Consider the following 26,458-nt stretch of genomic DNA (forward strand, 5'->3'; position numbering starts at 1 on the left):
AAGAAGTTTTTTTCATTTGTTTTTTTCCTTTTTCACTGTAGCCTCTTCTTGTTTTGTAAATACAATATTTCCTTTTATCTTTGTGGACTGGTATTATTGCTCTTTCTGAACTTTTGTTCCTTGCAAAATATCTATTGGTAGATCCCTTTTTTTCCTGTTTACTTGCTCCTTTTTTCCTGTTTAAAGCTTTAAAAATTAAAAAAAAAAAAAAAACCCTGATGTTTCTCAACAGTTTATTCACATTTAAGAAAGAGGCACTAAACGTTGATTTTGGAGGCTTGTTATGTAAGTGCCAGGATTTGCTGACAAATGGGCTTTATCAGGTTGATTGGGTGGAAAATAAATCTTTTTATTGAGGGGACTTCAGATATCAGTAACTGGAGTTCTCTCTGGGGCTATTCAATTCTTCAGAGTCGAATGTGTTAATCTACCAGTTGGTTGTGCTTCAGAGTTGCCAGGTGGGTCAGAGAAAGGACTAAATTTCACCTCTCCTCCTTACTCTTCACCTTCCGCCATACTTGGCGTTCTCAGGTCCGATATTGTGCTTATTTAGTTTCTCCAAAGAAAAAAATTTCTCGTTTCCTGAGGGATAAAGGGCGTGACTGACTGGCTGTGTTGGGAGAGGAGGGACCCCTTCCACAGACAGACTTTCCACCCACGCCCCCTGTCACACCAGGCATCTGAACCCAGCACCACTGAACTTTCCAGGGCTCTGTAGGGTGAGTCTGCCCACTCCACAGACCCTTGGCTTGTGATTCCTCTCTCTGTTGACCCAGTTACCACTCATCCTCCTTCATTCTCTTAAAAAAGATAATTGTGAAACTCTCTAATTCTGTTTTTGCCTTGGTTCGTGCCTTTGTAGTTTGTTTCTGAAGGGTAGGCTGTTGACCCACAGGCTCACAGGCTTCCCTGGGGTGATGCCTGTGTCCTGGAGAAGAAGGTGACTGGATGTCCGTCTGGGTCTCACAGCTCCTGAATTCCCCTTGCTGGCTTCTCTTCTTCATATTGTCCCTTGAATGTTGGTGCTCCTCAGGCTTCTGCCTCACAAGGACTCTTGTGGGCCCTGTGAGTGCTAAGTCATTTCGGTCCTGTCCGATTCTCTGTGACCCTATGGACTGTAGCCCACCAGGCTCCTCTGTCCATGGGATTCTCCAGGCAAGAACACTGGAGTGGATTGCTATGCCCTCCTCCAGGGGATCTTCCTGACCCAGGGATCGAATCTGCGTCTCTTATGTCTCCTGCATCGACAGGCAGGTTCTTTACTACTAGCACCACCTGCTGAGCTAAAGACAAGGGGCCAGGACCACTCTCTGCTCCGCAGCTCTTCTCTCAGCTCACAGCTTGGTTTTGGCTCCTGAACTGGAGAAAGAAGCAGAGAAGATGGGGGAGCCAGGCTGCTCTTTGCCAACTGCTCGAGGCCCCTGGCTCTCTTTTCCTTTGGTCTGACCTTGCTGCTTGTCTGGCCTTAAAATGGTTTTTCATGACCCCAAAAAGGAGGGGCTCCCAGACTGGCCCAGTTATACCGGCCTCATGGGAAGGCAGGGATGTAAGGAAAACCTCTTTTTTCCTGGTCCAGCTCTGTCACTCATTCCAAAATGAGTCAGACACCACACTAGGTGTTGGAATTACACTTGGGAGGAAAGCAGACTAGATCCTCCCTGGATCTTATCATCTGGTCCCAGGAAATTTACCAACAATAACAACAAAGCGAAAGCCCACCGCTCCGTAGAACAGAAGCCAGTGTGTGTCACTGCCGAGCTCCTGTTTCTCGGGCCTGGGGTGGGATGGGGAGGGGGGCTCGTGGGGAGCAGGGGTCTTCTGAGTAGGGGCCTGCTTCATGTCTCCCGTCATTTGCACGTTGGCTTTCCTTCCCTTGTCATTTTGGCAAATTCCGTCTGTTCTTTCAAACTGTTCAGTAGGCTCTTCTGCAAAGTCCTCCTTGACCCACTCCCCAGCTTTAACCACACTCCTCCCAGCTCCTCCCTCCTGATATAATCAATACTGTCCTGGGTTAGGCTGCAGGAGCTGAGGGCCCAATGTGGGGAGACCCTGAGCGGTGTGTGGGGACATGCTGTCTTGGGTTGAGTCCTAGTTAGGTGTCCCAGCTCTCCCACACACTGTTTTGGCTTTGGGCAAGTGAATTCACCTCTCTGAGCCTCAGTCTTCTTATCTGTAAAATGAGGATAATAAAATCCACCGCAAAGCGTTAGGGTGGAGATGGAATGACTAGGGTACGTAACGGGAGCATATAACCGGCCCTTAGATACTGTCTCCCTCCCCTTTATCCTTTTAAGGAGCTTCCAGTCTCTCTTAAGGGGAGAATGACAAGCAAATCAACACACGTCAGAAGTGCTGTGATGAAGGACGATGATGTACATGCTGTTGATGTGTGATTCTACCTCCTTGTCCCTCCACTGGTCTGTGAGCTCCCATGCTAACGGGGTTCTCCCCAGCACAGAGCACAGTGCCTGGCACTCAGGGCGGCTCAGTAAACATTTGAGTAAACAAAATGGGAATGGCTCCTGGTCACAGTTTCATTCATTTATTTAATTTTTGGCTGTGCTGGGTCTTCACTGCTGCATGGGCTTTTCTCTAGTTGCATCGAGCTGGGGCTCCTCTTCTCCACGTGTGCTGTGCAGGCTTCTCATTGCGGTGGCTTCTCTTGTGGAGCACAGGCCCGAGAGCGTGGGCTCAGTACTTGTAGCACATGGGCACAGTTGCTCCACTGCCCATGGGATCTTCCTGGATCAGGGTTCGAACCTGTGAACCTTGTTTTGACTGGCAGATTCTTAACCATTGGACCACCAGGGAAGTCCCTGATCACAGTTTGATAGAGCCATGGTCAGTGGTGCCTTCTCTTCAACATGCCCCCTGCCGAATTGTTCCTACCTTAGAGAAGGGGAAAGTATGCTTTATCAGCCATCTGGGTGAGAATCTTCCATCCTCACTAGAGGCTAATTTTTCCAAACATTATCCAAGTTTGGGACACGAGTGTCTCCCACCCCTCTAAGATTGTGGGAGTGAATGGACACAGATGAGGGATGACTCAGCTGAAGTCCTCCTGGTGGACCAGCCCCTCTCTGTCTCCTTCCCTCTGAGCATCCAGATATGCAGACCTCCCTCTGTCAGCTTATCCATCCTCTTCAAATAAGTCTGTCTCCCAAGAACCAAACATTTTCTCTCCCTGGCCCTGACTTGGAATGAAACGACTTAGCCCATCGACAGTTTTACGGTCCCTCCCCTTCCATTCCTCTTGTTGAGTCATCACGCTGGTGAGAGCCCAGCCTGGGCTGATTTATGCAGCTCTCCCCGGCCCTGGTGGATTCGGAGTCTGGAACAATGAGACAGGGCTATCCATCACCCCTCTGTTCAGATCTCCCTGGACTCATTGGGAAGGAAGGAGGGGTGGGTGGCAGAGAAGACAGCCTCAGGGGTTCTGCCCAGAGAGCATTTGTCACATTGATCGAAGGCACAGGGCGGGAGGGGATGGGGGGATTGGGGGCCTTTTAGCTCACCCCAAGCCTAGCCTGTGACAGCAGAGATTGAGTGGAGGGGGACAAGGGTGAGAACACATAGGGAGGGCAGGAAGGGAATTAGAACTCAGGAGGCTGCTGGTGACCACCAGTGCTCCCCTCGTGTGCTCCAACTCAGAATGTAGCAAGCAGCCGTAGGTGCAGCCATGGTGGACGACCACCAGCTTCTCCATCCTATTGGTACCATCCTACAGCCTCCTATAGCACAGTGCCCGCTGCGTGGTAGGCATGCTGCAGAGACACGTATTTGTTGATTGATCAAGCCTCCCTTCCTCCTTCCTCCCTTACCTGATCTCAGACTCAGAGACCGTTCTGAGAAGTCCTGGCTCACAGAGGCATGCTGCCTCTGTGCTTCTGTGGATGTGTGGGTGTGGGTCCTACGTATTCATCTGTGAGGAGTGTGTATATGTGTGTGCACAGGTGCATGCATACTGCACACACGTCCACACAAGCCCACACACAAGAAAGAACTTTCTGAGAGTCAAGCTTCTTAAATTCTAGAGTGGATGACTCAAGGAAAACCATGGCGTTGGCTTCTGTGAAGAATTTAATGATTGAAGCCTGGGGCTAGGGGGTGGGGTAGCCTCTAAATCAGCATTCCCCAACCTTTTGGGGGCAATTTTTCCATGGACGGGGGTGGGAGGATGGTCTTGGGATGATTCAAGGGCTTCCCTGCTGGCTCAGACAGTAAAGATTCTGCCTGCAATGTGGAAGACCTGGGTTCGATCCCTGGATTGGGAAGATCCCCTGGAGGAGGGCATGGCTACCCACTCCAGTATTCTTGCCTGGAGAATTCCATGGACAGAGGAGCCTGGCAGGCTACAGTCCATGGGGTCGCAATGAGTCAGACACGACTGAAACAACTAGCACTGCACACACATATTACATTTATTGTGCACTTTATATTTCTATTATTGTTACATCAGCTGCACCTCAGGTCATCAGACATTAGATCCCGGAGGTTGGGGACCCCTGCTCTAAATGGCCTCCTCTACTTCTGACCCCTGTTCAGCCAACACAGGAGGGCACTGCTCTGTGGTTATCACCCACAAACAACTCGAAATCGTCATTGCTCCCAAGGACCCCACCTTCTGGTCTTGGGGATCACTTCCCAGGAAACACACTGTGGCTAGATAAGTGACAGCCCCCACTACTCCCCAAGCAGAGGGCTGACTGCAGCGCCGTGCGTGCCACTTCTGGCCATGAGCAGACTCTGGGGAGAGCATGTGGTTGTCAGGAAATTAGAGGCTTTGTTCAAAGCCAGGAAAAGAAAATCGACGCCCAAATCTGGGAGCTGAAGAAAAGAGAATTCAACAGCCGCGGGGCGGTTGTGGCTTTGTCGTGTCTTTTTTTGTTTTAGTGCTGCTGAAGCAATAACATGTAATGGGCCGAGCGTCGCTGCCTCCCAGTGCCTGGGAAGTTGGCTGACCTGAAGAGAAGCCAAGGGTGGCTAATGAGTCATTAAGAGTCTTTATCAAATTAGGATTATAATCCATCTCAACATGCAGAGGAGAATGTTTCAAATTATCTGCTTTCTTAATTGCAACTCAAAGATTTGGCAGGAAATTATCATGAGAGATAACGTCTGGAAATTGACGGATTGTGCTGATGTGTGTCTAAGTTTCCATAACCGTAATAGCTGGAGAATTCATCCACACACGTGCATCGTGCTGACACTGATCCTTGGATGCACAGACACCCCTGCAGTGCATACTGATTCAGCATACCACCCAGACAGACAGACAGACACAAACACACTAAGTCTGCCCACGGCACATCAAGCCATCGGCATTTATTAGGCAATTCAGATAGGCCGAGGTTGCTAACAAATGCTGAGAGATTGGGAAGGACAAGATATAAAAGAAACACTCCTTGGTTTTGAAAAGTTCAAAATCTGCTTGGAGATATAATGCATACTTGAAATTTTTTATTTTTACTTTTTGAAAATTTTTTTAGCCCATGCTGTGTGCTGTGTGGGAGCTTAGTTTCCCCACCAGGGACCAAACCTGAGTTCCTGGCATTGGAAGTGTGGAGTCTGGACTTCCATTGGACTGCCAGAAAAGTCTCCGTACTTGAAATTAAAGAACACGTTCAAAGCAGCCTTCCACTGCACACTGCTAGAGTGGAAATGTGAGCATAAGAATGCAGAAGAATCCAGGACACGGGTGTTCGAGTTAAGTAGAGTTTCTGGAGAGGCTGAGCTTTGACGTGAGTGTGCCCTTTCCCACTGCAAGTTGTGATAGAGGCCAGTGGGGAGGAAAGCAGAAGAAGCCAAGCCAAGTCTGTCCAGAGGTCCTGGAAAGGGTGGGGTTGGATGACAAACTCTGGTTTGGTTGGAGAATCCAAGCTGAGATTAAGCCAGGAGAGCTTTAAGCTCACTCCTTCCTTGCCCCTCCGAACTGGCCTCACTTTCTCTGCCTGTAGAATGGGAGAGGGATCTGAAGGCAAACACCTGTAAGACCGCTGTGCTTTCAGGGAGGGTGATCTGTTCATCCTTAGAGTCCAAGGGCTTAGAATGTGCCTGGTCAGCCTGGATGCTGAATGGGAACCAATATTCTGGCAGGTTGCTTAGCAGTGCTCAGTCACACACATGCTGAAGCATGATGAATGAGTGAATAAGGGCGTGAGGGCGTGGACATGTATGCTTTGAGGAAGCAGTGCAGGACAGTGGCTTGGAGTGTGGGTTCTGGAGGCAGGCTGCCTGAGTCCCTCCTGGTGACAAGTTACTCTCCTTACCAAAGCTTTCACGGGAATGAAACATGAGACATGGCATGCTGAGCACTTTACATGGAGTCTGGCACTGAACAAATAAATCCATACGTGTTGACTATTATTATTATTGGTGTTGTTAGGGGAAGCACACTGATTGAAACCGCCCCTGGCCAGGCACCATAGTAACCATTTGCATGAGTTGTTTTATGACAAGAGATCCTGGTAAGAATACGGAACTAATAAGCCACCACCAGCCAGAAGAGTTCGGGAAAGGTCAAAAGGAGACACCGCGTGTCCGTCCACCTCCCAGAATCCCTCTCGCAAGCATCCGTCTTGGCTGAGCGATGCGTGCACCACCAGGATAGACTCTGTATTAGAATGATTGGCCAAAGACCACCCGGAAACTAATCCCATCACCATAAAACCCAAGACTGCGAGCCATGCGGCAGAGCAGTTCTCCTGTGTTCCCTTACCTACTGCTCTCCACCCGGGTGCCCTTTCCCAATAAAATCTCTTGCTTTGTCAGCATGTGTCTCCTTGGACAATTCATTTCTGAGTGTTAGACAAGAGCCCAGTTTCGGGCCCTGGAAGGGGTCCCCCTTCCTGCAACAGTGTCACTCGATTTTGTTCTTTTTGGCTAAGCAAGCCGTGTTCCCCGTTTTGTTTAAGTTGGATATCTTGCCTTCTCATTAAATCACTCTTCTTCACCCTCCTCTTATGAAGTGATAAGACATGACCGGCTTCTGCCGGGGCCGTGGCCCTCTCCCTTTCCCAGAGTTGTTGCTTGGTTCTCAGGGCCCTGCCATCAGGCTGCTGTAGGTCCCAGCCACCAGAATGAGGTTGGGTGTCCAGCCATGCGACATCTTTAGCTCAGGAGGGCTTAGAGGTTGGCTGCAGCAACAAGGGTAACAAATACAGATAGAGTTCATCCCTGGAGATGGGGAGGACTTGGTCCATTGGCTGGGCGGAAGGATGCAGGGTGGTGATGTTGACGGTGGTGAGGATGGGGATGGAGCTGAGGGAGAGGCTGGTGAGAGAGGTTGACGATTGTGATGCTGATAAGGTGGTTGAAAAGGATATAGGGGCTGGGTCCCTTAGTACAGATAGGAGAAGAGGTCTTTGTTTTGGAGGGGGATGTTTCAAATGCTCCATGTAACCCTGAGGGCAGAGGAGGGGGGGATCTTAGCAACCTTTGCAGTCTGAGGGAGGAGGCACTGGATGTCCTGCTGGCCTCCCCTCACCCCATCACCCCTCAGCTGCCAGAGTGAAACATGATCAATGACAAAAGTTTCAGCACCCAGACACAGTTTATACCAGGGCAAAACTGAAGCCCAGACAAGAGGTTTTAATTAAAATCGAGTGCAAGTCACATAATAATTTAAAATTTTCTAGTAGCCACATTAAAAAGGTAAAAGAAACAGGTGAAAATCGTTTTAGTAACCTATTCTGTTTAATTCAATGTATTTGGAAGACTATCATCTCAGTATCTCATTGTCATTTTTGTTTAGCTGCTAAGTCGTGTCTGACTCTTGTGACCCCATGGACTATAGCCCACCGGGCTCCTCTGTCCATGGGGTTCTCCAGGCAAGGATACTGGAGTGGATTGCTATTTCCTTCTCTAGGAGGATCTCCAGGGATTGAACCTGGGTCTCCTGCATTGGCAGGTGGGTTCTTTACTGTTGAGCTTCCAGGGAAGCCCGCATTATCTCATACATATAAGCTGATTATCGATGAATACTTTGCGCTCTTTTGTATACTGTCTTCTAAACCCATCATGGGTGTTACGCTTACAGCACATCTCAGTTTGCACACCCGTGCTCTGCAGCTCCTCGTGGCCAGTGTCTGCTGGGTGGGACAGCACAGCTTTGCATCATTCATCCTCAAATTTTGGCGACCAAATTCATTTCCCACAAGTGACTCAGTTTTTACCACTAAACATTAATTTTTTAAATTGGAAGCCACTTGCTTTACAAAGTTGTGTTAGTTTCTGCTGTATGACCACATGGATCAGCCATATGTATACATATATCCCTTCCCACGGGTGGCTCTTTCTGGCGATCATCTTAGCACGTTCCAGTCTCGATATCCTCTCTCCCAATCGTCCTCTTCCTCAGTTCTTTCAGACCGGCTGTGACACTGCCTACTCCTTGCTAGCACCTGGAACAAAGTGCAGGATCACTCCAAACTCTTTCCTGTTTCCTGCAGAGTCCCTCATCTGGAGCTAAGGCCTGGCAGCTCCCTTGAGAGCTTATATATTCATGTGTGTGTGTGTGTTGGGAGTGGGGGTTGGCAGAAGTGAGGCATGGGTGGGAGACGGTGCTTGAAGAATTCCCCCAAATGAATGTCAGCACCATAAGAAGGATAGGTTTTCTGAAAGGCTTTGGGGACCATATTGCTCCTCTATTAGAGAAGCCGGTTAGAGACATGACCCAATTAGCTGCCTGTCTGCGCCCAGAGGACAGGCTGCAGCCCCCACGCTTCAGAGGGCGGGAGTAGAACAGAACGGAATACCCAGAGAGGCTTTCTCAGGGTGAAAAAAAAAAAGAATCAGAGCACGAGGGGCCTCAACGTCCCCTCTTGCAGCTCAGAGCATAGTCCTGGAGCTCTGCTTTTCAGAGGATTTATAGAGGCTGAATTTTCACTGCTCTGGTTCCCAGCCCGTCTCTGAGGGAATGTGCCCTCAGGCATTTAATCAGGAGCAGAATCTTCTCACTTGGCCCTGGCTGCCGGAACACCACTGTCCCACCTGGTTCCAGGGTTAGGAAAGGGCCTTAGATAAAGAGTAAGCACCATCTTCCACTTTCCCTTGCTCCCATTATCTGTGCTTTCAGCATTCAGAGCCTGTTGCAGTATTCTCAGTAAAACGCTATCTCCCGTCCTCAGGCCAGTTAAAGAAACTCTATAATAAAGGCGCAGGCAAGTGGCATGGAAACCCTGGGAAAAGGCCATTGAATCTAATGGCTCTGCTTATTAGGAAGCCTCCCATGTGCCAGGGACTGTGCTGAGCTCCACGCCTTCAGCATGTCCTCTCATCTCCATGGGCTCACTAGTTGGATATTATCATCATCCTCATTTCACAAGGGCAGAAATGGAGACTTGGAGAGCATCAGGAGCCTCCCAGACACCTGGCTATTTCATGACAGGGTGGAGATTTGAGTCAGGTCCCTGCGATTCCAAAGTGAGTGCTCTCTGCTGGAAGAACCAAGGAAGTTTTGAAAAGAGGTTATATTTCAGTGAAGTCTCGACAGCAGATAGACTTTTGGAAGGTAGGGAAAGAACAAAAAGTCAAGGCTGAAGGCACGCGTGAGCAACTATGGAAAGTGTTGGGTGCACGTGGAGTGTCTTCACATCCATGAGTGCCTAGGGTGGCTGGGATGGAAGTGCCCAAACCTCTTCATTGCAGTGACTTTTTAAAACATTGAGAAACTTTATATTTTAGAGCGGTTTGGGGTTCACGGCAAAACTGAACAGAAAGGATGGGGATTTCTCCTATATTCTCTGCTTTCCGCCCTGACATGAACTGCTTCCCTCGTTATCAACATCTCCCATCAGAGTGGAACATTTGTTATAACTGATGAACCTACGTTGCCACATCGCCATTCAGAGTCTGCAGTCAGCAACAGGGTTCACTCTTGTTGTTGTACATTCTGTGGGTTTGGATAAATGTGTGATGGACAAGCAGTCATCACTATCAGTTCAGTTCAGTCGTTCAGTTGTGTCCGACTATTTGCAACCCCGTGGACTATAGCATGCCAGGCTTCCCTGTCCGACCCCAAACTCATGTCCGTCAAGTTGGTGATGCCATCCAACCATCTTATCCTCTGCCATCCCCTTCTCCTCCTGACTTCAATCTTTCCCAGCATCAGGGTCTTTGCCAATGAGTCAGTTCTTTGCATCAGGTGGCCAAAGTATTGGAACTTCAGCTTCAACATCAGTCCTTCCAATGAATATTCAGGACTGATTTCCTTTAGGATTGACCAGTTTGATCTCCTTGCAGTCCAGGGAACTCTCAAGAGTCTTTCTCCAACACCACAGTTCAAAAGCATCAATTCTTCAGCACTCAGTTTTCTTTATAGTCCAACGCTCACATCCATACATGACTACTGGAAAAACCATAGCTTTGACTAAACAGAACTTTGTTGGCAAAGTAATGTCTCTGCATTTTAATATGCTGCCTATGTTGGTCATAGCTTTTCTTCCAAGGAGCTGTTTCATTATAGTATCATACAAATAGGATCATATATCATACATATATCATCATTATAATACCATACAAAGTAGTTGGCTGCCCTAAAAATCCTCTGTTCTCTACCTATTCATGCCCCTTCCCCCTCTCTAAGCCCTAGCAACCACTGATCCTTTTACTATCTCCACAGTTTTGCCTTTACCAGAAAATCATACAGTTGGAATCATTCATTGTGTAACCTTTTCAGGTTGGTTTCTTTCATTTAGTAATACGCATTTAAGTTTCCTCCATGTTTTCTCAAGGCTTGATGGTTTATTTCTTTTCTAGTGCTGAATATTATTCCACTGTCTGGAAGTACCACAGTTTATCTATTCACCTCCTGAAAGACATCATGGTTGTGTCTGAGGCTTGCCAACTATGAATAAAGCTGCTGTAAACAAACATTTGCAAGCAGATTTTTGTGGGAATGTAAGTTTTCAGTTCATTTGGGTAAACACCAAGGAGTGTAGTTGCTGGATCTTACAGCAAGATCCATGACTAGTTTTGCAAGAAACTATCAAACCATCTTCCAAAGTGGCTGCACCGTTTTGCATCCCCATCAGCAATGAATGAGAGTTCCTGTTTCTCCGCATCCTCACCAGCATTTGATGTTGTCATGTTCCAGATTCTGGCCATTCTAATAACTATTCAGTGGTATCTTGTTTTAATTTGCATGTGCCTGATGACATATGATGTTGAACATCTTTTCATATGCTTACTTGGTCTCTGTATACCTTCTTTAGTGAGGTGTCTGTTCAGGTCTTTTGCCATTTTCTAATCAGGTTGTTTTCTTAATGTTGAATTTTAAGAGTTTTTAATATATTTTGGATAACAGTCCATTATCATGTCTTTGCAAATATTTTCTCTTAGTGTGTGGCTTGTCTTCTCAATTTTCTTTATGTGGTAGTTTTAACAATACAGATTCCCAGGCCCGTCTCCAGACCAGCTTCCTCCAGGGCTGGAACCAGGAACCCTGAATTATAAAGAGGTTTCCCAGGGGATTGTCATGCAGGAAGTCCATGGGCAGCACTGGAACCACTGAAGCTGGAGCTGTATGCAAGAATACAGGAGATGAGCTGAAAGGTGGCCAGGGCCAGACAAGGAGGAGGTAAGGAATGTGGCACTGAAAGTCATCCTTTTTATTATAAGGCCCGATAAACAATTTTAGGCTAAATATTATAAGCAGTGAAAAGTGCTTGAGGGTTTTGAGGGGAAGCCAATGTGTGAGCTAACCTTTGTTTTAGGAAGAACATTTTGGTGATAGTATAGGGGAAGTACTGGGCATGTTGCAGTAATGAGACCAGTTAGAAAATCATCAAAATACTCGAGGTGATCGGTGATAAAGTCCCTAAACTGCACTGGGGCAATGATGGAGAAGGAAATTCCATTCTATTCAATTCAACAAGTATTTCTACAATTTTTTTTTTCTCCCTGAACTGATCACCATACCAGGTTCTAAGGATCCTAAGATGAAATAAGATACTGTCCCCATGCTCAAAGAACTCACAGTCTTTATGTTGAGAATAAAGGAAACAAGCATGTGGACAATGTTCCGGACTGAATTGTGTCCCTCCTAAATCCATATGTTGAAGCTCTAACTCCCACTGTGCCTGTATTTGAAGATGGCTTTAAGGTGATGAAAGTTAAATGAGGTCATAAGGGTGGGCCCCTAATCCAATACAACTGGTGCCCTTATAAGGAGAGGAAGAGACGCCAGAGGGCATTCTGCTCCCTGGTACACACAAATGAAAGGCCAGGAGAGGACACAGCAAGAAGGTCCATCTTCTGGCCAGGAAGAGAGGTCTCATCAGGAACTAATCCTCGTTGGCACCTTGATCTTGGACTTCCAGTCTCCAGAACTGTGAGAAATTAATTGTTTGTTATTTAGGCCTCTGAGTCTGTGGTATTTTGTTATGGTACTAATACAGACAAGTCTTGAATTTACAAGGTGATACAGACAGGATTCAGTTAGGCCATTGATTAGATATGTCTAGGACTCAGAAGAGGGCTTCCTAGGTGGCTCAGTGGTAAAGAATCTGCCTGCCACTGCAGGAGACAGAGGTTTGATTCCTGGATTGGGAAGATGCCCTGGAGAAGGAAATGTCAACCCGTTCCAGTCTTCTTGCCTGGGCAATCCCTTGGACAGAGGAGCCTGGTGGGCTACAGTTTCAGGGGGTCTCAGAGTCGGACACGACTGTGACTGATCATGAATACAAGGGCTCAGAAGAGATGACTTAGGTTGCTGTTAGCTTCTTATACTGAAGATGAATTAAGTGCAGATAGATGGAGAACATGGCCCAGAACCACACCTGATGAATGCCAGCATTTAAGAGAGACGGCAAGAGTGGCAGGAACTCCTGTTGGTTCTAATGTGGATGTGTTGGTGACTTAAGTGACATATGTGCCCCTCTTCACCCTCTTCTTCATCCTCAGAAGGATGATGGGGGAGAGATGGTGGATGGCTGAAATGAATTCTACAGACTTCATTTCTTCTCTACTCCTTCTCTACTCACTGACAAAGCCAACATTTAGAAATGGAGCTTATGGAATTTGACATATTGTCGATTCACTTGTTCATTAATTTTTTGTGAGCTGTGTCAACTGTTGGATTCTTGTATTATTATTTTTTAATGTTTTCCATATTGGGGCTCTGCCTTCTTCTACAAGAATGGAAGCTTCTTGAGGATAGGAACTGTTACTTGAATTTCTTTGCTTCTGCCCTTCATCCTTAGCTCTAGCACATAGCTGAGCTTGGGTACAGGACAAACATTTGCTTTGAATGATTATAAGAATGGTCACATTAAAAAATTTTTTTGGCTGTGCTGGGTCTTCATTGCTGTGCACGGGCTTTCTCTATGTGCAGTGAGTGGGGGCTACGCTCTAGTGGTGATGCACAGGCTTCTCATTGCATTGGCTTCTCTTGTTGTGTCTTTGGGTGCATGGGCTTTAGTAGTTGTGGCTCTCAGGCTGTAGAGCTTGGGCTCAGTAGTTGTGGCGAATGAGCTTACTTGCCTTACGGCATGTGGGATCCTAGTTCCTGGACCAAGGATTGAATCTGTGTCCCCTGCATTGGCAGGCGGATTCTTAATCACTGGACTACTAGGGAAGTCCCAGAACGGTTACATTATCTAAATGTAACTTCTGCAAATTACAATAGTCAAAGTAAGATATCTTTATTTAAAATTACAACGTGCATTTTAAAGTCTCAAAAGGATATTAGACTCCAAAATAGCTCATGGCAATGGATCTCCCATACCAAGAAAGAGATGGGCAAGGAACTAGATTTCAGAAAATGAGGGGTGTGACAAGAGTGAGTCAGTTATGCCCGGCTGTTGCCTGCAGTACTACTGACAGCTCAGTGACACCTCTCTGATGGGGTTAAGTATTTACATGCATCCTGATTCTTCCCTCTGACTGCAAGCTACAGCAGCTCACTGGGAGCCCTGGGAAAGAGAGAAAACCCTCCCTCCAGGGGTCCAGGGGCAAGTGGATCTTCCCTCCCCTTCCTGGATCTGAACTGGGCTTCCCTCTGAGAGTTTATGGTAGCCTGACCTCCAGCCTCTGAGTTGGAGAATCTGGCTGCTTCTGTACTGCATAAAAAGGGCAAGTGTGTTCATTATTATTATATTATTATTAATGTATAATATATAATAGCAATTATACTGTCAGCAGCCAGACTTTCTGACCACAGATCAAGCTGGGGTGACATGTGATGGTGCTCCAGTGAAGTTTTTTCCACAAGCAACTTTGGAAGTGGAATGTGGTGGGAGGTGGGGTGGGGGTGAGGGCAGGTACTGGGAGGATCTGGATAAACAGTATTTGCTATATCTGGGCTGTGATGTAAAAAAAAAAAAAAAAAAAAGATTCAATTGCCTCCTCTGAGTGGTAGCTAATGGCTCTCATTCTTGTCCAGGAAGGAGGCAGACAAGGAATACAAGGAATGACCCAGAGGCCTGGAAAGAGTGAAGGGGCAGCCTTCAGCTTCTTGGGTCAGATTCTTTACTCGAAAACCTGGGCTGCTTGGGTTTCAAGTTCTGCTTTTCTCGCTTACATCTGTGTCTTTTGTCTAGGCTTTATCCAGGCCCCCTGCCTGGCCTGGGGTCAGAGGATCAATCGCTGCCCGACAGTGGCTGAAATGGCTCCTCTCCAGAGAGCAAGGAGCAAATTTCATAGGGGCAGTGGGGTTCTCTTGTCCCTTACGCAGAGGGCCATGAGCTAAGTTGTGGCAGCAAGCAAGCCTCCACCTGACACTCACTTAGTAGGACTGTAATCTCGGTGGAATGAAAGAAGGCACATGTCTGACCATACATGCTTGTGTTGGTCCTCCTCGTGGTGAATTTCCTCCCAGAAGCAGAGGAAGCCCCCCTAGCAGTCCCAGGCTGCAACAGTCCAACTGGACTCTCCTTTTACACCACCCCATCAATCCCCAGAACGCCGCCACTTTTTAGAATGAAAATAGGAAGAGGCTTAAAACAGGCCTGCCTGGCATTCGCAGAGGGGTGATTTACTGACAAAGCCCCCACACCTTTTTATCTCTCCCTCTGCCCCACCCCAGTCTTCCCCTGGAAGAACCAACCGCCCCAGGAAGCCCAGAGCAGAAGGAGCTCTTGAGAACAGGAATAACTAACCAGAGTGTCATCTGAGCACCTTTTCTGGGGCCAGGGTAATGAGAATTATTCAAATGCAATCATAAAAATGAGGCCAGCCAGGCAGGAATGGGGTGGAGGTGGGAGAGGAGTGGGGGTAGGGGGAAGGATTTCTCGCCAGTTTTAAGTTTCATAATTTCTGGGGAGTGCTCTCAGGGTCCCACAGAAGAAAATTTCCCCGCATCTCCACCCCACTAAACTCAGGATGTCTGAAGCACCGCCTCGGTTGTCTGTCGAGGGGGACTTGGCCTGGGTCGGGGGCAGTGTTCCCGAGTTCCTGGCCGGGGGGGAGGTGGGGAGCGGGTCGGCTGCGTTCTTCCGTCGGAGGCCACCTCTCACTCGGAGGTTTTCTCCCCGGCAGCCGGAGCCGGCTTAGGCGTCTTAGAAAAGCCTCCAGCAGAGGGAGACACTCCGGCGGCTGCTCCGACTTGGAAGCGGCCGGGGCCGGGAGTGGGTGGGGGTGATGGGGGGGTGGGGAGAAAGGGGGAGTGGGGAGAGGGGAGGTGTGTGGAAGGGGGGGCTCCGGGGGGCGGGTCCCTGTGCCGCTGACGTCCCGAGCAGTGCTGGGAAGTATAGGCTGTGTTGTCACGCCGGTGTCAGTCTGATGAAGATTGGCATCAGGTAAGCTGTCATTCATTTCCATGTCAGAGACGCTTTTGCAGGCGGCGGCGGCGCGGCGGCGGCGGGTGCTGCTGCTGCGGGCGGCTGCCTCAGAGCGCGTGTGTTTTATTCCAGTCCCCAAGCCAGAGTATTATTCATTGCGACAGGGCAAGGAGGAGAGAGGGAGAGAGGGAGGCAGCAGGGAGGAGAGAGAGGGAGGCAGCAGGGAGGAGGGAGGCAGGGAGCAGCGAGGGACGGCGGGAGCGTGCAGAGGAGCTGGGGAAGCGCCGGGAGAGCGCGGAGCGAAGCAGCGCGACCGGCGTTGAGGCCCGGGAAGGAGGCGGCCCGCCCGCGTCCGGGCCCGGCCAGCGCGCAGCCCCGCCGCCCCGCCGCCTCGCCCCACTCGGGCCCGTGGCGGGGCGTGCATTGTACACGGGTGCGAGGAGCGGGGCTGCGGACTCGGACCGCCGCGGGCCCAAGACACCGTAGCGGGCGGGCGGGGAGCTGCGCGCCGGGTGCGCCGGGGATCAGAGTAGGGACTCGCGCGCGGGCCGGCGGAGCCCCGGTGCCGGCTGCTCCGGGCTGGGCGCTCCGCGGGCGAGGCTGAGATCGGCGGGCCGGCTTCAGGTTCGCTTTCTTTCTCCCGGCTTCGGGCGCCCTTCGGGCCGGCTCTTGCTTGGCGCCAGCAGCTTGGAGCTGCCTTCGAGCGGCTGGAAGCCGGAGCAGCCCCAGACTCGGGCCGGGTGACTGGAGTCTGGGAGCCGCGGCCGCGTCCTGCCCGGCCTGGGAAGCCGGGACGAGTGAGGGTTTGCAGGCGGATCCGTGGGGACAGCGGAGCACGAGCTGTGGATCAGGGAAGCCGGGATCGCAGGGGCCAGGCTCGGGGACCCTAACGCGGGAGGAGCCGTAATTTGTAGCGTTACTAGCTTTCCGAGGATTGTTGGGAGTCTTTGGCGAGGTGTGGGGAGGCGTAGGGGCCCTCGGCGAGGTTCGGGAATAGGGAGCCCTCCTGGCTCAAGAACTAGGGCACGAGTTCGTAAGGGGGGGGGGGGGGTCCGAAAGCGCTCGAAGAGAGAGAGCCGAGGGGGACGAGGCAGGGTCCCAAGTGTGCCGCGGAAAGTTTGCGTTTCTTTCGGGTGAGGCGTGCGGGGTTCTTCCGACTCCAGACCCAGAGGAAGAAACGAGCCACGCGGGCCGCCTTTTCCGGGGGCTCTCAGGGGAGAACCCGAGGTTCCGGCTTGGTGGGGAGACCAGGGGCTAAGACTGGGAGTAGGGCGAGGGGTGGGTGGTGGTTGTGCATCAGCCCTGAATTAGGGCTGGGCTTCGGGGCCAGGCTAGAGTTCGGGTTTTTAGGATCCAGGCTGCTTTCAGAAGCCGGATCGAAGGGCCGCCGATCGAATCTGCACCCTGGTCAAAGCAGGGAGCCGGAAGGCTGGAGTTAAGGGCCTAGGCTTACATCTGAGGCTGGAATCGGAGGAACTGGTGGCGTCTTTTAGGATTTAGCCACGGGTTCACGGCTTTTTTTGGCGGGGGGGGGGGGGGGGGGAGTTGAAACTATTGGAATTTGGGGAGGGTCGCGCCCGGGAGTCCCCACTCTCAGTGGGTAGAGAAACGATTAGGTAGGCGATGAAAGTAGTTGATGGGAGCCATGGCCGGCGAGCCCCAAATTCCTGCCGCTTATCCCCGAAAGAGGATCTGGAGGAGAGGACTTGAGGCGCGCAGGACCGGGTCCTTGGAGAAAGATTCCGGGAAGCGGACAATTCGAAGGAGTGTTCTGGGCGAAGCGACAGGGTAGCCTCGCAGGGCCAGGGATGGATAGAGACCTTGGCGACTCGGCGGGCTCCAGAAGCCACTTGGAGTCCGCGGGTGCAGCGCGGCGGGGTGGGTGCGGTGGCCCGCAGGGGCCGCGGCCTGCGTGGGGGGCGCTAGCAGGGAGGCCTCGCTCCAGGCCCGGGGAGTCCGGGCTGCGGCGGAGGGCAGGGTGGGCTCGAACTCAAGCGCCCGGACCGGAGCCGCCAGCTGTTGACCCGCAGGTTCTGTCTGCACTTCCCCCCGGCCTCGCCCGGAAGCCTACACGCCGGACCGCCCTTGTGACGATCCGCTTGAGAAAGGGGGGGGGGGGGGGGGAACTTGGGGTCCTTTGCCCTTACCCCTTTGCCCCAGGACTCTTCCAGCGTGTTGAAATGTTTTCCAACTAGTGGAAACCGAAAGCTTCGCATTTGAAGCAGATTTAGACAATCTCCTCCTCCCCAAATTTGAGAAAATGATGGTGTCCAAACACAAGCTCTATTACGCAAAGTCCTGGTCCCCAGCCCGCCCGCGTGCCCTGCATTCTGGCCTTCCCGAGGCTTTAGGACCTTGGTGGGGGGAAGGTAGGGAGAGTCTCCTGTCTCCGATCGCCCACTCAAGCTGCACCCCGTTTGGCTCTGGCCTAGCTTGGGGGGGGGGGGCGGGGAGGGGGAAGAGAATTCCCTACTAGGAACGGAGATTACCCCTTGGGCCACTAGAGAAGCAGATTTGGGGAGTGAACAGGAGGAAGATTTGCAATTTCTCCTTTGCTATCTCAAACCCACTGTCCCAGCACTCTGCACACACCGCGCCCCTCGCCGGGGCAGCCGGAAGGCGCTTCCGGGACGCAGAAGGCGCGCGACCCGCGAGTGGCCGCGGCGGCCCCGGGGCGCGGCGGCCGCCCGGCGGCGGAGCTCCGAGGCTGTTGTTTTGCAGGCATGGAATTCAGGCGCCCTCTCTCCCGCGGAGAGCCCGAGGGCGGGAGGGAGCCGTGACCCCACGGAGACTCCCCGGTCACCGCCTCCCCCTTTGTGAGCGCGAAAAGCATGAAAGCCGAGAGAAAGGGATGCTGTTCAGAATAAGGGGCAGGGGGTTACCGGAGGGAGATGGGCCCGGCCACCGCTCACAGTAAAATGCCTCGTGCAAATTGCACTGAAGTGTACCCAACTTGAGACTGGCTGTTTTATGATCCTTTCTGCGAGTTTACAGCTCTCTGCTTTTAAGTCCATAGATTGCTTTAAGTTAATGAAAGTGCTGCTTTCAAAAAGGGCTTTTATTGTGCGGCCCTGGCAAGTCCAGCACCTCCCCTTTACTCTTCCAAAATGGGCCCGTTTAGAAAGAAGGAGCCTCCTGGAGTTTTCACAGGGACGGAGCTTGGAGGGAGGACACCGTATGACAATGAGGATTAATAAAAATCAATGTCCAAGTCTTTCGGAAAGAGGAGTTCACTTCTTTTCCAGTCCAGCGCCATCTGTACATTCCTGTCTTGCCTTTTGGACTTGCACTGAGCCTGACTTCAAATGTGGCGGGGTGCCTCCCCCTGACACCCCCCTCTCCGCATTGCTTTATGTAGGCCTGACCCGGTTCAATTAAACTCAAACTGGATTTCAGGATTTCAACTGGCTGCCCATTCAAACTGCAACTAAAATATTTACTCGGGACTGGGGGAGGGGCTTTGCTTGGCATTCAGGGAGATAGATGTGTTAAAATGTCAGGGAGAAAGGCTGGGAACCTTGAGAAGACACATGGAAGGCTGTTTTCCAAGGGCTTTTTTCCTTTTCTCAATCTATTTGGCACAAAAGGTGAGTTGACAAGGTTTTTGACTAGGTCCTAACACAGAAACTGCAGTGGGGCTGGCCTGCGGCTTTGACCGCATGTCATAACCATTTAAACTGTGGTTAGTTGTTCAAAGCCCAAAGCTTCTCCAAGCTGGGTTTCATTAACTCTACACCAGTTGCCTGGAAGTTCGGTAGCAATAAATTGTATAAACACATTTGAAGTAAGTTAGTGATGAAATAAGGAGAATTACTGTCTTGTGAGTGGAGAATCCTGAATTCATGGAGTTCTAGCTTAACTGGAAACATACCTCCTCTTCCTTGGCCTTGATGTTTATGGGTGTACCAGAGTGTGTGTTAAATTTCTTTCTGCTATGTCCATCTTCAACCTGGGGCTGTAACTCATTAGGGACCAAGGCATGCCTAGAAAGCAAAAAAACTGAGTTTTAAAGGGCTCTCTATTAGCCTGGTTTAGAAACCAAACCAAACCCATCAACCTGACTTCCTTACCCTGGGTGAATGCAACAGAAACAGCAGCAGAGCAGACCAAATTAGATTTTTAAATGTTAGCGGCTTAATAATACTGTGTTGTTAGCAATTGAATTTGTTTTTATTAAAGAAACAACCTATAAAATTTATAGGCTTCCAACATGTTGCAAGATTTCCTTGCTATTTATTTAGCCTCCTCCCTCCTCTTCTGAAATTGTATCTCCAATTTCAAACTTTTTGTTCCCGATTTATTTAATTTGGAGCACATTTTCTAAATTAGTTCAAGGAAGGTGAGAAATTATAGGTTTTTCTTTTTCCTGTGCTGTGCGGCACCAGGACAGCGATGCTATAAGATATATATAAATGTGTGATGCAATTGCCCGAGGTGCCGGCATGTGAAGCAGCGTGTCTGAATCAAACAAAATGCAGATCAGTGTAGGGAGAGGATGAAAATGATGCCACGGAGGAAGTTACGTGGGGAATGAAATCATCACGAGCCACCATTAGCCTTGATTCTAGCCAACACACCATGCTTTGTATGACACTTCAGATGAGATCCATGACTTATTGAAGATTGAATCAGACTGAGAAGCCGAATTTTGGAGGAGGAGCTGCACTGGCTGGGCTCCGTCCAGGCTGCATGGCCAGGCTTGTTGCGCTAATTTAATTAAATCTAATACCTGGTGGGACTTCCCTGGTGGCTTAGTGGAAAAGAACCTGCCTGCCAATGCAGGAGACGGGGGTTTGATCCCTGGATCTGGAAGATCCGCTGGAGGAGGAAATGGCAACCCACCTCAGTATTCTTGCCTGGAAAATTCCATGGACAGAGGAGCCTGGTGGGCTACAGTCCATGGGGTCGCAAAAGAGTTGGACACAACTGAGCGACTGAACGGCACCAATAATACCTGGTGGGAAAGGCAGGAAGGAGATGATGGAGGCTGGCAGGTCAGCATGCCGAGTGGCGTTTAGGCTGAGGTTTGGGGACCTGGCAGTTTTATACCCTGTGACTGTCTGGCTTCATGACTAAAGTGGGTCAGCTAGCTAAGCTTCCAGATCTTGGTTTCTTCATCTGCAAAATGGAATGTCTCACATGAATTCCTCATTAGGCCCTAAGAAAGACTGCTGCCTAATCCCACACTCTAAATAATAAAAGAAATTGGAGGAAGGAGACTTCTGAGAAGTAAAGTTGCTTTCTTCATTGTGTTTTCTTGCCCTACCGGGCCTCAGAGCCCGTCGCCACAACTCTCAGGAGTTCTTAGACTTGGGTGAAGGGACTGAACTCCTGCCTTTCTTATATCCTAGAATTTGAAATCCCTGCTGTGATTCCAAAATCCACGTGGACTTTTCCCAGAAAGGCAATTAACCGTGAGCTGGGGGAACCAGTGTACTTATTCCCAACAGTGCCACCTGGAGTAGCTTTCACCCATCAGATGAACACAGGATCTGACTGATCAGAAATGTTGCCTCCTTTCTTTATGTCATTGGGAAGAAGAGGCCAGAGCCTGGGCTGGTGTGTGACATCTGGTCGGGCTGGGGTTGGGGGTGGGGGGAGTGGGGGTGGGGAGCGGGGTGGGCGCTGGTCTGGAGCTAACTGCAGCTTGAACCTCACTTAGCAGCCTCCACGCTGGCAGATCAAAGCAGATTCTGGGCCAGAAAGCCTGAGAAGTTACACCCGGCCCTTATACAAAAGTGCATATGCACTTGGAAGCTCCTTCCGTTCCGGCGCCTGATTTTTCAAAGCTAGCCAGTGATACTGGAGACAGGCTGCAGTGGAATGCATTGCCTTTAATTCTGCCTCATCCGGGGGTGGGGGGAGACTTCTTGGGGTAATTCTTTCCTCCACACATCCTTCTCTAGCAGTCACAGGCAGCATCTTAGTTTCCAGTCTGATGGGGGAAGAGTTGGGATACACAGAACGAGGGTGGAGGGAGATGGAAGGCACTCCTTCTACCAGAGCTCGACTTCCAGGCAGCTGGGGAAGAGCTTGCTGCCAGAGTGTTGTCTTGCGGGAGATCTGCTGTTTGGCTTGGATGTCTTGCCCCCCCAGCCCTGCCCGCCTGGGTTTCTAATTACAAGAAGAACGGTTCTGCTAAGACCTATCTCACTAAAAACACATCCTAGTGTGTAATAAGAAACCCTAAACCAGGCAGGATATTTTAAAACTGAAGCAATGAAGATTAGATTAAGTTCTCTACCAAACAGCTCCGCTCTCATATTATTTTTGGCTGGAATGTGGAGAAAAGCCGCTAGCCCTCAGGCCCAGGGCAGACTCCAGAGGGTTCGGATGGGGCTGGGGAGGGTGGCGTAACTGTTACTTTCTCCGCTCAGTAGGAACGTGGCCAGTTTCAGTACAGCTCAGGCCAGGCAGGGGGGTGCCTGGTGGGGGGAGGAGGGAGCCTGAGGACGGGGAGGAGACCCTACCCAAAGGGGCCAGAGAGTGGCCCTGAGTCAGCAGGGCGCTGAGAACCCTTTAACTCCCTCACATCATACAGTCTTTTGTGTTCAGCTTATGTTCCTACCCGCCCCCCACCGCCTCCCACTGCCCCATCCCAAGCCTAGTTAACCCAGCCATCTGCCACGTGGCCTTTGCAGGATCCTTAGTATGTACAGGCTTTCCTGACTCAGAAGGTAAAGAATCCGCCTGCAATGCAGGAGACCTGGGTTCGATCCCTGGATCGGGAAGATCCCTTGGAGGAGGGCATGGCAACCCACTCCAGTATTCTTGACAGGAGAATTCCATGAACAGAGGAGGCTGGCTGGCAGGCTACAATCCATGGGGTCCCAAAGAATGGAACGTAACTTTCACTTCAGTTTATTGGGTATTTTTCTGGGTGGAGAGAGGAACAAGCAGTTGTGCAGGCTTCCTGGAAATAGCGTAACCAGTAATGAGGCATAAGAAGCACTCACTCTGTCCTGATCAGGATGGGCAGCAGGGGGTCCGTTCAATCCTTTGTTCCTTCTTTCAGCAAAGGAGTGTCTCCTCTGCGCCTAGCATGGTCCTCAGCAGCAAAAACAAATGGAACGAACACATGTAACCATCAGGTCACTGCCCTTGAGTAGTTTGCTGCAACAAGTTCAGAGTACAGGTTAGCATCAGAAAAAAACCACATCAAAAGTCTAACTCTACTAGTTACTAATCAGGTGAATTTAGACAAGTTGCTATGGGCTTCGCAGGTGGCACTAGTAAAGAACCTGCCTGGCAATCCAGGAGACATAAGAGGGTTGGATCCCTGGAAGATCCCCTGGTGGAGGGTATTCTTTTCTGGAGAACCCCATGGACAGAGGAGCCTGGAGAGCTATAGTTCATAGGGTTGCAAAGAGTGGGACACAACTGAAGCGACTTAGCATGCACACACAGACAAGTTCCTTAACATCTCTGATTCAGTTTCCCCATCTGTAAAGAGAACTAGAAGGACATAGCTCATAGAACTGTGGAGAGAGGGTCTGTAAAGTCTGAGCACAGTGTCCGCCCCCCAGGACGGGCTCAGGTGGGTTTTCTGTCCAGCTTGGGGCTTATCCAGCCTCCCCTTTCCCTTGCCTTTCCTTCCCCAGGACGTGGCATGGGCCTCCCACAGGTCCCTGGCGCAGCAACAAGTGCTGAACAAACAGCTGTGTGCTCCCGTCTGCACACAGACTTCAGCGGGGGCTGTGGTAGAAATGGGGACACAGAGCGTGTCCCCGGGGACTGTGCAGTTTCAGGAAGGACAATGTTCACCCACAAAGGGCTGAGAGATGTGTGCACATGCCCTGAAGCGAAAAGGAAAAAAAAAGGTAGAAATCAGTTGTTAACAACAGAGGCAAGAGGAGGATGGGAGGCTGCCAAGGGATGGGGGCTGAGTGGAGGTGAGCTCTTAGCTGGTCTGGAGTTGGAGGGGCAAAACGTGAGATTGTCCAGGTCAAGGTGCTCCAGTACTGTCCTGGTGATGGCTGGTGGTGGTGGTGGGGCAGCCTGTACTAGGTTAAAAAGTCCAGCCTCCTCTGACCACGGCCAGGGGGCCAGAAGGGGCCACCACTGCCTCAGGAGAGCCTCCCAGACCTCCTTGTTGGGGAATAAGCTGCTTTCACACCTTGATCTTTCAATGCATACAACTTAGGCTTATGATTTAGTGCAGGGGGCCAACCAGCTAATTTCACTCCTGGCTGTGACGCGACTCTCTTACCTACCATCCCTGTGCTCCCTAAGCCAGGAGAGCAGAGGCTAGGCTCACACCCAGCCCTCTCGGGGGCCATGAAGCTGCTGATACCAGAGCAGCTGGGATGTGGAGAACAAGGATTCTGGTCCAGCCTGGCAACTGGCTTGCTGTTGGCCTACAACATGTGGCTGACCTTTGGATGTCAGTTTCTTCGGCCATCAAACCAGGAGCTGGAACTTGCTCTCAGAGGCCCCGTTCAGCCCAAAGTTCCGTGATTCTGTGTTTCCTTCCATTGACTTGATTCACACAGAGACAGCCACTGGAACCACTGTTGAAACACGAAACCAGCAAGTATCATGATGCATAGTGGCCAAGGCATGGAGTGTGAGGGCTTGGCCCTGGGGTGTCCTTCTGTCGTAGGGTCTCCCAAGACAATGGGGAGTCGGCTTTGACTTGATCAGTGGCCTTCCTAGGGTGAATGGGCAAGTCTAACAGTAGGGGCGGGCTTCCCAGGTGGCACAGTGGTAAAGAACCCCCTGCCAGTGCAGGAGACACAAGAGACATGGGTTCGATCCTGGGTTGGGAAGATCCCCTGAAGGAAGAAATAGCAACCTACTCCAGTATTCTTGCCTGGGAAATCCCATGGACAGAGGGAGCCTGGCGGGCTACAGTCCACGGGGTCGAAAGAGTTGGGCACGGCAGCAACTGAACACATAACATGCAAAAAATGGTAGGGACAGCTCCATGAGGTGGCATTTTGTCTGAAGACTCACCTGCCTCTTTTTAAAAACGCCCTTTGCTTCTTTTGTTGAGATGGTGTGGTGTTGGGAAAAGGGTCACTGGCTTTGCAGTCATTCTGAGCTCTGACCCCGGTCCTACTACAACTAAGCTGTGTGTCCTTCGGCACATCACTCAACCTCCCTGAACCTCAGTTTTCTTATCTAGATAGGCAGGATGGTAATAATATGGAGCACATAGTGTTGTGTGAAGAAGGGAATGGCAACCCTGTCCAGTGTTCTTGCCTGGAAAATCCCATGGACAGAGGAGCCTGGAGGGCTGCAGTCTTTGGGGTAGAGAAGAGTCAGACAGGATTGAGTGACTAACACAACAAGAGGAGTGTTGTGACTCTTCTAGAAGAAAGTATCTGTAAGCATCCACGGTAAATATTAGTTTTTTCTCCCCCAATTAAAGAATTTTCTCATGCACTCTCTCATTTGAGCCTCTCAGCTTTGTAACGCTGTCTCACTTTACGAGGGAGAGGAACCAGGACTCAGAGAGGGGCTGAAGCGACAGGCCCAGGAAGGGATGGCAGATGCCTCCGTCTGTCCAGGGGGATGCACGGTAATTAGGGTGGCCTGTGTCCACCTATGATGACGAGGGCTCTTTCTTTAGCCGTCCGGAGACGAAGCAAGTGCCCATTGAACTCTGAGAGCTTCCATGCCCTGAGCTCCAACTCGTCTTCTCCTGAGAGTCTCTTCACAGGAGCCACCTGAACCCAGCTCCCCGTTACCCAAACCTTTGTTTGGCAAATGCTGCAGGGACCTCCGGGCTGTTATGAAAACCCAGACGATCTGGGTTGACGGATTTCAGGACCGCCGGGGAGCGCTCGGGACTGAGAACGAGCTTCTGTCACCAGGAGGCCCTGGGTGCACACCTCGAGTCTCTCTGGGCTGCTGTTTCTTCACTTCCACAAGGCCTTCAGGAGGGCTGGGGTGCCCCGCACGGAGAGGAGGAGGTGGATTTCGGGCAGGGAGGCGGGTTGGTGGCAGTGGCGGTGGGTGGCAGAGCTGTAATGCCGTCACCCTGCCTCCATCGGCCGCCCGGGCTGGGAGGTGGCTCAGAGTGAGCGGGCTCATGCGATGTCCTGGGGCTACACCTGTGTCCTCTGGCTTTCTGTCCTGACAGACACCGGGGACCCTGAGGCTGTAAGTGGCAGGGCCTCTGTCTAGGCTGAGCCCAGGGTGTCAGGGAGTCTAGATGGAGCAGGGGGAGTGAGCCCACCCCCAGAGGTCCCTCATGTGGTCCTCACTCTGCAGTCCCTTGTCCCTGAGTAGTCTCCATTCCCAAGTCTGTGCTGAGCCGGGGGTCCAGGGCTGTCCCACCCTTTCTCAGGTGAGGCCCTGTTCTGTGTGGGTTGTGAGTTCCACTCCAGGTCAGGGCCTGAGAGAAGCAGCCCAGAGAGATTCCACGTGTGTGCCCAGCGCCCAGGGCCTCATGGTGACAGGAGCTCATTCTCAGTCTGGAGCCCTCCCTCAGTTCAGTTCAGTCTCTCAGTCCTGTCCGACTCTTTGCGACCCCGTGAACCAACTGAAGCATGCCAGGCCTCCCTGTCCATCACCAACTCCTGGAGTTTACTCAACTCATGTCCATCGAGTTGGTGATGCCATCCAGCCATCTCATCCTCTGTCGTCCCCTTCTCCTCCTGCCCCCAATCCCTCCCAGCATCAGGGTCTTTTCCAAAGAGTCAACTCTTCAAATAAGGTGGCCAAAGTATTGGAGCTTCAGCTTCAGCATCAGTCCTTCCAATGAACACCCAGGACTGATCTCCTTTAGGATG

At 50.9% G+C, this 26,458-nt stretch overlaps 2 protein-coding genes and 1 long non-coding RNA gene across 8 annotated transcripts in view; 1 reads left to right on the plus strand and 2 right to left on the minus strand.

Moving 5' to 3' along the window:
• Nucleotides 1-15,246: 15,246 nt before the first annotated feature.
• Nucleotides 15,247-18,552, minus strand: LOC139031892 (nascent polypeptide-associated complex subunit alpha, muscle-specific form-like). The gene is made up of 5 exons (XM_070457650.1): nucleotides 18,312-18,552; nucleotides 17,426-17,680; nucleotides 17,173-17,233; nucleotides 16,034-16,725; nucleotides 15,247-15,821 (listed from the first exon to the last, which is right to left on the minus strand). The coding sequence occupies exons 1-5, from the start codon at nucleotides 18,550-18,552 to the stop codon at nucleotides 15,247-15,249; spliced, it is 1,824 nt and encodes a 607-aa protein (XP_070313751.1).
• The window catches only part of PKNOX2 (PBX/knotted 1 homeobox 2), a 292,403-nt gene continuing 281,585 nt past the window's right edge, over nucleotides 15,641-26,458 (plus strand). For 3 of the 6 annotated variants that reach the window (XM_070457344.1, XM_070457349.1, XM_070457347.1), the window contains exon 1: nucleotides 15,641-15,737. The gene's annotated coding sequence lies outside the window, so the exon portion shown is untranslated. The remainder of the gene's footprint in view (nucleotides 15,738-26,458) is intronic. The other 3 variants (XM_070457345.1, XM_070457348.1, XM_070457346.1) reach the window with 2 other exon arrangements.
• LOC139031825 (uncharacterized) lies at nucleotides 18,760-20,878 on the minus strand. The gene is made up of 2 exons (XR_011484337.1): nucleotides 20,562-20,878; nucleotides 18,760-19,702 (listed from the first exon to the last, which is right to left on the minus strand). It is a non-coding gene; the product is annotated as an uncharacterized lncRNA (long non-coding RNA).

This window comes from Odocoileus virginianus, chromosome 28 (genome assembly GCF_023699985.2).
Source record: "Odocoileus virginianus isolate 20LAN1187 ecotype Illinois chromosome 28, Ovbor_1.2, whole genome shotgun sequence".
NCBI lineage: Eukaryota > Metazoa > Chordata > Mammalia > Artiodactyla > Cervidae > Odocoileus > Odocoileus virginianus.